General features: G+C 41.7%; 1 protein-coding gene across 11 annotated transcripts in view; it reads right to left on the bottom strand.

Moving 5' to 3' along the window:
- LOC105276339 (rap guanine nucleotide exchange factor 2) overlaps positions 1 to 13637 on the bottom strand; it is a 144343-nt gene that overhangs the window by 14881 nt on the left and 115825 nt on the right. For 9 of the 11 annotated variants that reach the window (XM_026967873.1, XM_011333864.3, XM_011333870.3 and 6 more), the window contains 3 exons: positions 7396 to 7497; positions 477 to 689; positions 33 to 385 (listed from right to left, as the gene is read on the bottom strand). In XM_026967873.1, coding sequence (XP_026823674.1) covers positions 33 to 385; positions 477 to 689; positions 7396 to 7497 — 668 coding nt within the window. Of the gene's footprint in view, positions 1 to 32; positions 386 to 476; positions 690 to 1772; positions 2074 to 7395; positions 7498 to 11444; positions 11779 to 13637 lie in introns of those variants that run through there. The other 2 variants (XM_011333868.3, XM_011333872.3) reach the window with 2 other exon arrangements.

Here is a 13637-nt window from a genome sequence, read left to right as displayed (position 1 = left end):
CAACGGAGGAAACGACGTCGGGTGTTACGCACTTGGTTCTCATCACCCCGCGGTGCAGCAGCCTCTCCATGGTAGGCAGGATCCCGAAGCTGTCTCCGAGACCGAGTTGCTCGATCTCGCCGTTGCTGTGCTCGATCTCGACCGCGCCGTTGATCAGCACGCTCCAGCTGTCGAGCTCCTCGCCGTCGTTCAAGACCACCATGCCGGCGCGGTCGACCACCGCGAATACCATCACGGCGCACAGCGCCCTCCTAACGGCCAGAGTCATGTTCGTGAACGCCTTCAATTGTTGCGTGAACTCTAGAAGCGTCTCTATGTCGTCCTCCGTTCTCTCGACCGGATCCTTCTCCAAGCATTCTCGAACGGGATCGCGGACCGTCAGGCTCTGAAATGTTACGACGCAGGAAATTAGAACACGTTGGCGCGTGTAGAGATTGAAAACGTGTATAATTTAGCGAGCAATCAGTGACACTTACATCCATGCTCTCCGCCAGATCCTCCTCCTCGTCACTGTCGACAATCGACTCGACGAGACCCGAGAGATCCACCTCATCGGGATCCGCGTCCAATGAGCTCTGCACAGAAGTCATGGTGTCAGATCCGCTGTATGCCGAACTCGTGTCGCTCGAGTGACTGCTCCTGTTTGATTTCTGGTACAGCTCCGGCCTGCCTGTCAGGCCCTGCGAAAACTGCAACAAGAAAGGATTTTATCAGTTCATTTATAATTATTCATAAATCTGCTCATAAAAATGCTCGCACAATTTTTGCTCGATTTTTTATTATGATACGTATAATTACTCCCGTAAACTAAAAGTATTTTAAACTTTTTGAAATAGACCAACACCCTTATCTTCTTATTATATTTTTTCTACACCAAATTTAACATATATTTGTTGTCACAGCTAGGAAAATCAGTGTAACCAAATTTTCCCATTGCATATTCAATCAGAAAACAAAAGATCCTCACAATCTAAACCCGTGACATATAAGAAATATATACAAAACTTGAAAGATTAAATCAGTTTAATAGTCTTACTCTAAAATTGCATTTACGATGGAAATTACTGAAATAATGATAGAACGAAGGCAAACAACGGTGACAAGGACTGGGAAACGTTGCCGACGTAAAATCGTCCATCATCACCTGACATTTGCAACAAATGTATGTGCACATAGTTGTACAAATTGCAGAAGCACATTTGAAGAACGGGCAGCTGTAATTCAGTTACAATTTAGCCATAATTCAGTTACAATTCAGTACCTTCCCCATCTGACCCAATCTGCCCCTGGGCTATTAATCTAACGGCTAGAACTAATAACACACGCATTCAGAATCGGCCGTCCACGAGGAAGACGCGGACGTGCGCACCGGGTCGCCTCAAGCGAGCAACAGAAACATCATCGGCGACGAGGACGCCGCCGTCGTCCTCTCGCTCGCTCGCTGGTAGCGCGCAGAGGAGGAAATACCAGGAATGGGCGTGATTGGGACAGGCTGCTAGTCGGCAACGGTTAGGTTAGGTCGCAGCGACATGACACCACGCACGCATGCACGCAGATCTCGCACACACTCCGGTCAACCCAAACAAAACACCCGTGACGACGACGCTGTCGCGTCATCGCGAGGGGCGGTCGCGACGTACGCCCCCGCACTCTCCGGAAACGGCTTCCTTGTCCGGCAGACGGAGAAGGAGAGAGGCAGATACACACATACACGGAGAGAAAGAGCGAGAGAACCAAGGCCATTTTGAGCCGATCTCGCAGGAGGCACTCACTTGGTACACGCCGTACGCGTCCATCGTGCCAGCCGTGGCAACCGCGCGGACCTCCCGCGATTTCTCTCCTCCCGCTGCTGCTCACGGGCGCGGACGGATCACGACGGGCTCGACGAATCGTTCGCGGCTACCACTACGCGTCCACATTTTCCTCGCGCGCCCCTCACGCCCGACGGAACGTTCCTTCTCTCGTCAGAATTCCACGTTACGCAGCGTGGCCGCGATCCTCTCTCTCTTCGTCGGAGTCGGCACCGAAACTCGTGACGCGCCCGGCCGTCCGTCGCCGACGTCGTTGCCGTTGTCGTCGTCGCGGCCAACCGCTGCTCGGCTCGGCGAACGCAAGACTACCGCCCCCCGTCCCGCCGCCACCCTCGCCGACCCGCCGACGGCATTCCCCTCGCGAGCGCAGAGTGGTCACGTGACCGCCGCGACGAGAGCGGCTCCCCAGGCCCGTGTCAATGGGGGGCACAACGCCGGCCGGCCGGCGGGGGGCGACGCCGCGCCGGGCCACCTGTAGCTTCCGCGCGCGATGCCGCATTTTTTTCGAGGGAGATCCGGGGAGGATGCTCTCTTCGCCCGCCCGTCGGAGCCGGTTGCGCCAGCCGCGAAAGTAAATCTCATTCTGAAACGCGAAGACTCCGGCGACGCCGGAACCTCGAGTCGACCTTACGTGTCGCACGAGTTCGAGCACCGAACACTCGTGTGCTTGTTCCGTGTATCTATTAGGGGTGTGATTTAGTTTTGAGGGTTTTTTTGCTCAAAAACGCATGTATTTAAATATGATAATGAATGAATACCTTAATCAAAATATTTTCCTTCGTTTTCTATCACTTTTTCCCATCTTTCTGGCAAGAGATCGATTCCACCACGATAAAATCACTCTTCTTTTCAGTTGATCCATTCGTCGACGAATTTTCGCACTTCTTCCAAATTATCAAAGTGTGTATCCTCTAAAGCGTGTTGCGTCGACCGGAACAAATAATAATCGCATGGAGCAATGTCCGGAGAACACGCGGGGTGCGGTAAGACTTGCCATTCGAGCTCTAATAGTGTTTCTTTCACTGATAACGCAACGTCAGGTCGAGCGTTGTCACGAAGAAGAATCACTTTCCGTCCTTTACTCGCAATTGGTGGTCGTTTTTCGTCCAATGCTTGCTTCAACTTGTACGATTGGTGTCGATAACGATCAGCCGTGACAGTCTCATGCGGATTTAACAGCTCATAGTACACTATCCCACCAAATACAGAGCATTACTTTTCAACCGTGAATATTGCGTCTCGGAGTGGATGTTGATGGTTCGCCTGGATCCACCCATGATTTTCTGCGTTTCGGATTATCAAAATAGATCCACTTTTCATCCCCAGTAACAATCCGAGACAAAAGACTCTTTTTTTTTTGCCTGGCGATCAACGAAATGCAAATGTTCAAATGGCACTTTCCGATAATTGATGTCGAACCCATTTCCCTTCTTTCTGAATTTTTCCCATTTCATGTAAATGCTTCGTAACTGTTGTACGATCAACGTTTAATGCTCTGGCAAGTTCTGAAGTGGATTCTGTTGGATTTTCGTGCAATAATGCTTGCAAATCTGCATTTTCAAGCTTTCTTGGTTGTCCCGAGCGTTCTTTGTCCTTCACATCAGTATCACCACTTTTAAAGCGTCCAAACCAGTATTCACACGTCTTAATTGATGGGGCAGAATCACCATAAGTTTCCACAAGAATTCTATAACCGTCAGCCGCAGTTTTGTTTTGATTAAAAAACAAAAGCAACGCATGTCGAAAATGCTAAAGAACTTTCGGAAGTTGCATTTTTACGATGATATAAACACGACCGTTATTGCATCTATTGCTATAATGCTACTAAATGTCATGGATAATGTCAAGACTGTAAGAAACAACAGTTATCGGAAACAGCTATTGGAACAAACTGACACTACAGCCATCTGCTGCAAAACCCTCAAAACTAAATCACACTCCTAATATATATTGATATTTAGATGTGATAGTCTTCAAAGTGTGACAAAGTTATTAATGTATAATTTTGTTATTTAAATAGGAATATTTTAATGCACAGGCGAAAGAAACTGAAGAGGGGGAAAATTGTAAATTCCTCATTTTAACATGCAAATTTCTGAATTTACATGTTATTTCGAGTCACGTGTCCGAGCCAGAGAAACAAAAAACGGAGAGTTCCAAAGGAAAGAGACTCGGATGAAGCAGGACTGACGTCGATATATTGAAATTTGAGTCAGCACCGACTGGGAATTCAATTAAGTTTTGTTGTCCATGTAACGAACATGGGATGTCGAGTGGAAGTTCAATGAAATTTCATTGTCCACACGAGATGCGAATATTGGCTGGGAATTCAATTAAATTTCATTACACTGGATAACGTGTCTCCTTCTATCAGTAATCGCGTTGTAATTTTGCACTGGGAAATGTCGGAAAAAATACGCGATTTGCCTTCTTACAATCTCAACATTTATGTACAAACGAGCTATTTTGACCGTTATCTCAATGTGCTAAAGAAGCTCGTTTTGCGAATTCTGATAAGATGCGAGTTTTGAATAAGATTGCATCATTAACATAATATACAAATTACTATTGCTGAGACCGATTTAGCAGTACCTTATCGAACAGAAATAGAACTGCAGCGGGAAATTAAAAACGAGCTGAAAATTGCGGGATAACGATCTGCGCAATTAATGTTTATTAACTCACAATCGGGCATACGGCTGGGTGGGAGCTGGGAAAAAAGGGTTGAGCGCAATTTGCGGGCCACTGCTGGGAACAGGGAATTTAAATAGCCGCACGACCCCAACCGATTCGTGGGACGCGATTGTTTGATGGAATTTGGAATTTTGACGATTATGAATAATTATGAATTTACTTTACGTGAAATTGCAGAGACCGGAGATAAAGGTTGTAACGTATAAGTCCTCAAAATGATGGGCACGCATCACGCTAGCTAATCCAAAATCCACCGTGACTCATTAAGCAACTTCCTAATGGAATAACAAAGTTGGTCAACCGGATTATGACGGGCTTTAAAGTTGAAGTCGCGCACAACAGAATTTTGGTCTCAAATTATTAACAGAAACTAATGATGATGCAACAAATAATTCTTAAATTTGACAGAACTGGCAATTTATTAGATGGCAAAAACTTTAATTTGACTAATGATAATGTTTATGAGAGAAAAAAATGGAATCGACCATGACATATGCGACAAGCATATTATCATACACGATAATTGATTAACATATAAGCTCGGGAATAATCGTGTCGGTGAAAAACGCGACAAAAATAGAGCCGAGATAAGAAATAATAGCATCCGATTATACGTAACGCAGCCTACGTCGATTTGCACGCGGGTATCAGCAGATACAAGTCGACGTGACGCCAACGAGAACATTATAAGACGCTCAGCTCAGAGCTGGACCGAGAGGACGAACGCGCCGGTGCTGTCGCAATTAATATTCATCATCCCCCGCGATTAGTTAATCGCCATGCGGAAGCAAGCGTGACGTAAATTGACGCCGATAACAACACCTGAATTGATCTTAAGAGGGCCCTCTGCCTCCGCACGGAAAGTCACCGTCAGACGATCGTGTGAAATGCGCTTAAGGAGTCGACGGTCGATCGGAATCGCGCAGGAGCAAGAGAGAGAGAAAGGGAAAGGGAAGGAGGAAGAAAGAGAGGCAGAAAGAACAAGACGGGAGAGCGAGAGATGGAAGGGAACGGGTAGATGAAGATAGGCGTGCAGGAGAGAGCGTCGCTGCTGCTGGTCCGCTCAAAGCATCCATCCAGCAACGGATAGTAACCGCTCAAAGGCCACTGGCCGACCCGACGGATGATTTATACGACCCGTTATGTCGTCCGTGTCCATGCGCGCCTCACTTTTCCTTTTGTCCTGCGCTACACACCACTTTCCAAATTGCTTCTCCCATTCAGCTTCTTGCTCGCTCGGAAGAGGGGCGAGTTCTTGGCCGCGTGTTCGACATCGGATGGAATTCCGATTACCAGGATGATTCGGGATGATACGTAGCACAGGATACACGTAGGTGGACTGATGTTATTGGAGGATATACGTCATCTGGTGACGGTATTGATTCCGTCGACAAGATAATTGTATTGGGTTGGCCAAAAAGTAATTGCGTTTTTTTTTATATAAATAAAAGGCGAATTTTTCATGGGAAACAAAAACTTTATTAAACAATATATTGTCCATTTTGTTTGATTATCTTTTGCCATTTTTCAGGCAACTTCATGATTCCGCGCTCAAAAAAGTTCTTATCTTTTTCAGCAAAAAACAATTCCAACAACGATTTCATATCCTCATCAGCAGTCAAGGTCTTACCATTCAAGGCGTTTTGCAAAGAACGAAACAAATGGTAATCTGATGGTGCCAGGTCTGGCGAATATGGTGGATGTGGTAACATCATGGTAACACATCCCATCCAAGCTGCAACAATTTTTCACGAGTGACCAAACTTGTACGTGGTCTAGCGTTATCATGGTGAAACGCAACACCTTTGCGATTCACCAATTCTCGACGTTTCTGTTTGATGGCATCATTTAATTTATCCAGTTGACGACAGTACACGTCTGAATGAATGGTTTGATTCCTTGCAAGCAGCTCAAAATACACAATACCTTTAAAGTCCCACCAGACTGACAGCATAATCTTTCTTTGGTGAATATCTGCTTTTCAAGTGCTTTGAGCAGGCTCATCACGCTTGCTCCACGATCTTTTTCGTTTGACGTTGTTGTAGACGATCCATTTTTCGTCGCCTGTTATCACACGTTTCAAAAATCGATCATTTTCCTCACGTTTCAAAAGAGAATCGCAGATGTCAATACGCTTAGTGAGATGAATTTCTTTCAGCTCGTGTGCTACCCAAATATCGAGCTTACTAATGTATCCAAGTCGTTTTAAATGGTTTTCAACACTCGATTTCGATACGTTAAGATTCTCAGCAATCTCTCGTGTCGTTAAACGCCGATTCGAATCGATCAGTGCCTTTAGGTTGTCATCATCAATTTCGATTGGCCTTCCTGAGCGTGGTGCATCTTTCACATTAAAATCTGCAGATCGAAATTTAGTAAACGAATTTTGACACTGCCGCAGTTTTAAAGCATCTTCGCCATATACATCAGATAACTTTTGATGAGCTTGCACAGCGTTTTTCCCTTTTCGGAAGTAATAAAACAAAATATGAGGAAAATGTTCTTTTTGATTTTCCATTTTGAAATCGACGGCAAACAAACAATTGTTAACGAAATCGTGTACTTTCTTTTTGTAAAACAAGCTTGAACTGTGAGTTGTTAATCTACATAATGAATTTGCGGTTTAGAATGAAGTTAGTTACATTTCAAGACATGTATGTCCATCTATTGGAAAAAAACGCAATTACTTTTTGGCCAACCCAATATATCGGTAGGTCAAGGGGTTGGCCTACGTGTCTCACGCGAGATAAAACGTCTCGAAAGTGAGAAAAGCTCGTGCGAGCTCTTGCTCATCGTTAGATCTAACAACGATCGTCACACATGTTTTTCACGAGGACACTTTGGATTTACGAAATCGGAGATAATTAATAATAAAAGAAGATATACGCACTGTGTCATCGAAGACCAGGTTGACCTGACGGTGGTCGGTTATGGGGTGAGGGTGCGGTGGTCGATGCATCCTTCCTCCACCATGAACTTCCGGGTAGTCGATCTGTAAAAGATACATTTTTATTTATAAATAAAGTTTTATAAAATAACGCCATGGAATTTATTAATCTTGATGATAAAAAATAATTATGTATTTATAAAACGTGTTAATGAGAAATTATATCAAAAATTTGCATTTACAAATTGACAACGTTGAATCCACATACACAGTATCTCAGAATAGTGATAAGTATTATATATAGAGGCAAATATTACATACATATTGTTACATATATAGTTCTCTATAGTGCACCTATTTAAAAAACTTTATATTTAAAGTCTAAGCTTCACAAAAATTACAGATTTGCTTATGCAATTTTTCAATCTTTAGCATAAAAGTTTTATGCTCGGTTTTATGTTTTCATATGTCTTTAGCTTTATATCTAAATTACAATTACACGAAAAAATCAAACGTGTTTTGATTGAATTAATTAAGAGCTAATACATAATTATCTATTTCTGTCCTTGAAATTTTTTGTTTGTCAGTCTTCATTTGAATACCGCGTGTGCCTACATAATCCTACATCAATTATTGCTAATCTGAATCGTGCCATACGCATACACGGTTGCACTTGTACAGCTGAATAAAATATCACGATTTACTCAAAGAATGAGCTTGACGCAATGAGGCGTCTGATATCAAGCCCTACGCGAACGCTCGTTGCTCGTTGATAATTTAATCTAGCTCGGCGCCACCTGCGGATGCGCTGAATCTTGCAGCTGCGTCACTTTTCCACTCTACGCGATCGAAATAATCTGTCTTACACAATGTCCTAAATATTTTATCCTTATATGTAATATAATAAATAATATTTAGACTGCCAAGATCAATACAATGAATTAATGAAATTTTAATGTAACCCATTATCTCGAAATTTTTTTAGAAATTATGAAAGATTATAAGAGATATGTAATTTTATATATAAAAATGATAAATTATAATTATTATACAAATTATATATAAAAATGAAATTATCTATAGTAGTCTTAATTTATTTAGCGGAAATACAATATATAGCGTCAAGAATTAAAAAGAAATAATTCATTAATTATAAACTTGATATTATGACTAATAAATTTAGAATATATCAGATTATTCTGAATTTCAAAAAACAATATGCATGGAAAAAGTATATGTAATTATATTAATGGACAACAGATGGTATCTGCGATAAGTTTGAAAGTGGAATTAAATATATAGTATAATAAGAGTCAATTTCGCTAACAAGACAGCCGATGCAACAAGTTGAATTCCGTGAAATTTATGTTACTACATATGATATATGACATATTATATATGTAGAAGATAAAGTGAAATAAAAATAATTTTGCAAGCATGCACACACACACACACAACAATTTTAATTAAATCTCGAAAAAACGTTTATGATAGCATTATTGAACACATCTTCCAGCACATCGTGGAATTTTGCAGAAAAATACACAAGATAGTTAATTTCTGTGTTTTAACTAATAATAAACTTTAGAAATTTCTGTACCTACACATATTACATACATATTTGTTACTATATATATTACTAATAAAAAATTACTATTCAAAGCTTTTTTCAATTATCAGCTGTTCAGAACGTCAGCTGTGTCAACTTTTCGCCCTTCGTATTGCAACTAAGCCCCCTTTTTTGGTTGGCATGCAACGGCACTCGTTGTTGTACAACGAAAAAACGGATGAAAGAGAGACAATGAGACGAATGAGCTTCGGGCCGGAACTCGTAGGCCGGACTTCCGGTAGATACGCTGGTTATATGTTCCATTCACGGAACCGCTCCCTCGTGACTCGATTGTTAGAACGAATGTTTAACCAATTTCGGGATGAAAGTTCAGTTTCTACCGACCATCGATCGGGCGATCGTTCCGATTTAGCATTTTGTATGATCGCGTGTATCGTCACACAAAGAAAAGTCCCACGTATTATTTACCGTGTCATGCCAAATGACGAAGCGTTACTTGCAAACTTTTTAAACGATGGATATGCCATTCATGTCCATCGTCATTTAAAAAATCGTTAATTAATTCTCGGATCATTTTAACAATAATTCTATTAATATCAGTCATAACATACTTTTATATACGTATATAAAATTATGCATTTTACAATTTACTCGAATAATCAAAATCAGAAACTAAATTATATATAATATATGAATTAATCTATGAACAAAGTATTCATATTATCCAGTGAACGGCACAAGTTTTCGTTATAATTCTACTGCAGTTATTAAGTCTGAGAGTAAATGCGTTACAATTGCAGCACAAGCGATTCTCAATTTTACTTTCGAAATAATCCTAATGTAGAATTGCGTCACTGATGTTCTTGTTTAACATCTGTAAACTCAAATAGCATTTGGTAATTATAGCTCCTCCTTGCTCAATCATGCTTGATCAAGAGCATGCGTGACATTCATAATCAGCGACCGAAAGTAAAACGCAACCGTGACGTAACAGGCAAACAGAACAGCAGAATGTGCACACGTCTTCCTGACGTAATGACTGAATTATAAACAATTAGTGCATTAAATACGGCTGCTAAATCGACAACAATAAATTACTCAGGCAAGAATATTTGTCATGTATTTAATTACATTGCATCCGATTAATCTATTAAAAATATTCTGCCAGTCGTTATGAAATCAATATCACTGTCATAATAATAATACAATATTATATAATATAATATAATATTATTATTAGTATTATTAAAATTCCCGTTTCTATGCCATACTTCTTATATACAAATATATATAATAATAACGTAATAACAAAAAGATTTAGTCTCAAATTATAAAGACAAGAGTAATATTTTCTTGATAACGATGCAATATGTATGACATTAAGCACATATCTATTTTTCCTGGTTTCTCTGAAACTAACATCTGTCATCGTATCCTCTGGTAATTCCGAAGATACGATAATTCAAATCATCAACCGAACGAGCTGTAAATAACAGCATGTACGGAGAAAGGGAGACGATGAAAAAAACCGGTCACTCATAAAAATTATTAGCGCGAGATAAATGGCACGCTTTCCGACAATTAATCAAACGGGGCGGCGTGAAACAATATTTTTCAGACGTAGAAACTTGTGTTACTTGCATTCAACGCGTCATTCTCTCACGAGGGCAGTTAACCACGGTCAAGCGAAAAATAATACTCTCAATTATACGCTCTCATTCATGCCGTTCCTCTACATTGTGCACTCAATCTCTGCATGGGACTTTTGAACTGTGTGCGTGGGCGGTGGCATGCGTCCACGTGTACGCACACGCACACACGCGCGAATCGGCGGGCGAGATAAAACGATCACGAGGAGATGCAAAGAATGACAACGAGAATAACGATGCGATCTTCGTTATCTTATCGATTTCGACCGACAAGATCTCATCAATGACCTATGTGAAGACGCGCGACCGCTCTTATCGCCGCCTCGAAATGTTATCAAAATTAAAAACGCGCTATCAGGAGATCCATAATTGAAACCCGGTGTGAAGTAGATGAAACGACCGTTTCCGCAGCAGAGCAGAAGATAAAACCAACTATTAAAAGCCATTAATAAAGAGCCACATTTCATGGAACGTGGCGAATGTTTTGCGCTAAATGGAAGTTTTCCCACACACATGTACAGATAAATCACTTTATTAATATAAATCTGTGTTACATTATATCTGTGTAATAACCTGTGTTATAAATATCTGTAATAATCGGTTTTAAAACTTGCAAATTTTTTTCCGATTTTTCCGATTTTATTATTCGTTGTTCAAGTGTGCTCTTCGATCAAGATATTAAAAATAAAATTGTTTTATTTTTGTTAATCAGTTTTTTGTAATATTTTTTTATACATTTCCTATGAAATGTTGCAATCAAGGAATTGCAGAGACTTTTATCACGTGAGAGTGAGATAACGTTAGATTCTCGGATGTAATGGGCCGCTCTTTACCTCGGACGAAACGATCGACAGAGTTCTCGGCGTGCCGGGCCAGCTTCTGGACAAGGAGCGTCCTTTCCGTTTTCTTACGACGACCCGAGGCCGTCCGGTCCTGCTGGTGTGTTTCAACATCGCGCGCACTCGGCTAATAATTTACAGGCCGCGATTAGAAAAAAACATCCGATTGTACGGCGCTTCCGCGTGGTGTCCTCGCTGCCATCACTACAAATCAGCGGGTCGATCAGCAGCGGAACGTCATGGTCTACCGTCCGCTGTCGACGCAAGCAAGCGTTATCCGTCTAGTCGCGGCACCAGGAGGCTCGCGCAACCTTCCGCGATACTATTGGGTTGGCCAAAAAGTAATTGCGTTTTTTTTTATATAAATAAAAGGTGAATTTTTCATGGGAAACAAAAACTTTATTAAACAATATATTGTCCATTTTGTTTGATTATCTTTTGCCATTTTTCAGGCAACTTCATGATTCCGCGCTCAAAAAAGTTCTTATCTTTTTCAGCAAAAAACAATTCCAACAACGATTTGATATCCTCATCAGCAGTCAAGGTTTTACCATTCGAGGCGTTTGCAAAGAACGAAACAAATGGTAATCTGATGGTGCCAGGTCTGGCGAACATGGTGGACGTGGTAACACATCCCATCCAAGCTGCTACAATTTTTCACGAGTGACCAAACTTGTACGTGGTCTAGCGTTATCATGGTGAAACGCAACACCCTTGCGATTCACCAATTCTCGACGATTCTGTTTGATGGCATCATTTAATTTATCCAGTTGACGACAGTACACGTCTGAATGAATGGTTTGATTCCTTGCAAGCAGCTCAAAATACACAATACCTTTAAAGTCCCACCAGACTGACAGCATAATCTTTCTTTGGTGAATATCTGCTTTTCAAGTGCTTTGAGCAGGCTCATCACGCTTGCTCCACGATCTTTTCGTTTGACGTTGTTGTAGACGATCCATTTTTCGTCGCCTGTTATCACACGTTTCAAAAATCGATCATTTTCCTCACGTTTCAAAAGAGAATCGCAGATGTCAATACGCTTAGTGAGATGAATTTCTTTCAGCTCGTGTGCTACCCAAATATCGAGCTTACTAATGTATCCAAGTCGTTTTAAATGGTTTTCAACACTCGATTTCGATACGTTAAGATTCTCAGCAATCTCTCGTGTCGTTAAACGCCGATTCGAATCGATCAGTGCCTTTAGGTTGTCATCATCAATTTCGATTGGCCTTCCTGAGCGTGGTGCATCTTTCACATTAAAATCTGCAGATCGAAATTTGGTAAACGAATTTTGACACTGCCGCAGTTTTAAAGCATCTTCGCCATATACATGACATAACTTTTGATGAGCTTGCACAGCGTTTTTCCCTTTTCGGAAGTAATAAAACAAAATATGAGGAAAATGTTCTTTTTGATTTTCCATTTTGAAATCGACGGCAAACAAACAATTGTTAACGAAATCGTGTACTTTCTTTTTCTAAAACAAGCTTGAACCGTGAGTTGTTAACCTACATAATGAATTTGCGGTTTAGAATGAAGTTAGTTACATTTCAAGACATGTATGTCCATCTATTTGAAAAAAACGCAATTACTTTTTGGCCAACCCAATATTTATTTTGCTTCCGACAATGCGTCGGCAACGTATCGTTCCCACACTCGCGAGTCACGCAAAAACCGCGGACGAGCACTGCGCTGTAAACATATTACACCAAACGATATCCCTCGCGGCCTGGAGCACACAGCTGGAATTTCAGTGGAAAACCAAGTGCGCTGCTCGGTGCGCGCTCGTAAACCGACTCAACGCGCCCGTCCGATCGCGGCGATCCTATCGGTACTCGGCGAGCGGAAACCCCGCAATCCCGAGGTCAAATCGACGGACGGAGTCGGCTTTCATGAGATCGTTAAACGATCGTTATCCTCGTCGGAGTGCGCTCGAGACTCGACGCGCGCCGTGACCCCGCGGCTGTCGCGTCTCGCGGCCAACTGAATCGTGAGCCATTCTTGAGGGCCAAAGACCGACCAGTTGGTCACGTGACCACGCACTCAGGAACGTAGAAAGTCTTATCATGTGTCGCGACGTGTCTTTCCTCGATCCGAGCGCGCCGAGAATCGAGAAATCTTCGATGGACTCGAATGAAATTCCTTCACCTAGAGCAACTCGTAATGCAAAGTTTGTGAAATCGT

This window comes from Ooceraea biroi, chromosome 2, assembly GCF_003672135.1.
Source record: "Ooceraea biroi isolate clonal line C1 chromosome 2, Obir_v5.4, whole genome shotgun sequence".
Taxonomy (NCBI): Eukaryota; Metazoa; Arthropoda; class Insecta; order Hymenoptera; family Formicidae; genus Ooceraea; species Ooceraea biroi.
Note: the sequence above shows the minus strand (reverse complement) of the source record. Positions and strands in the feature narration are given on the sequence as shown.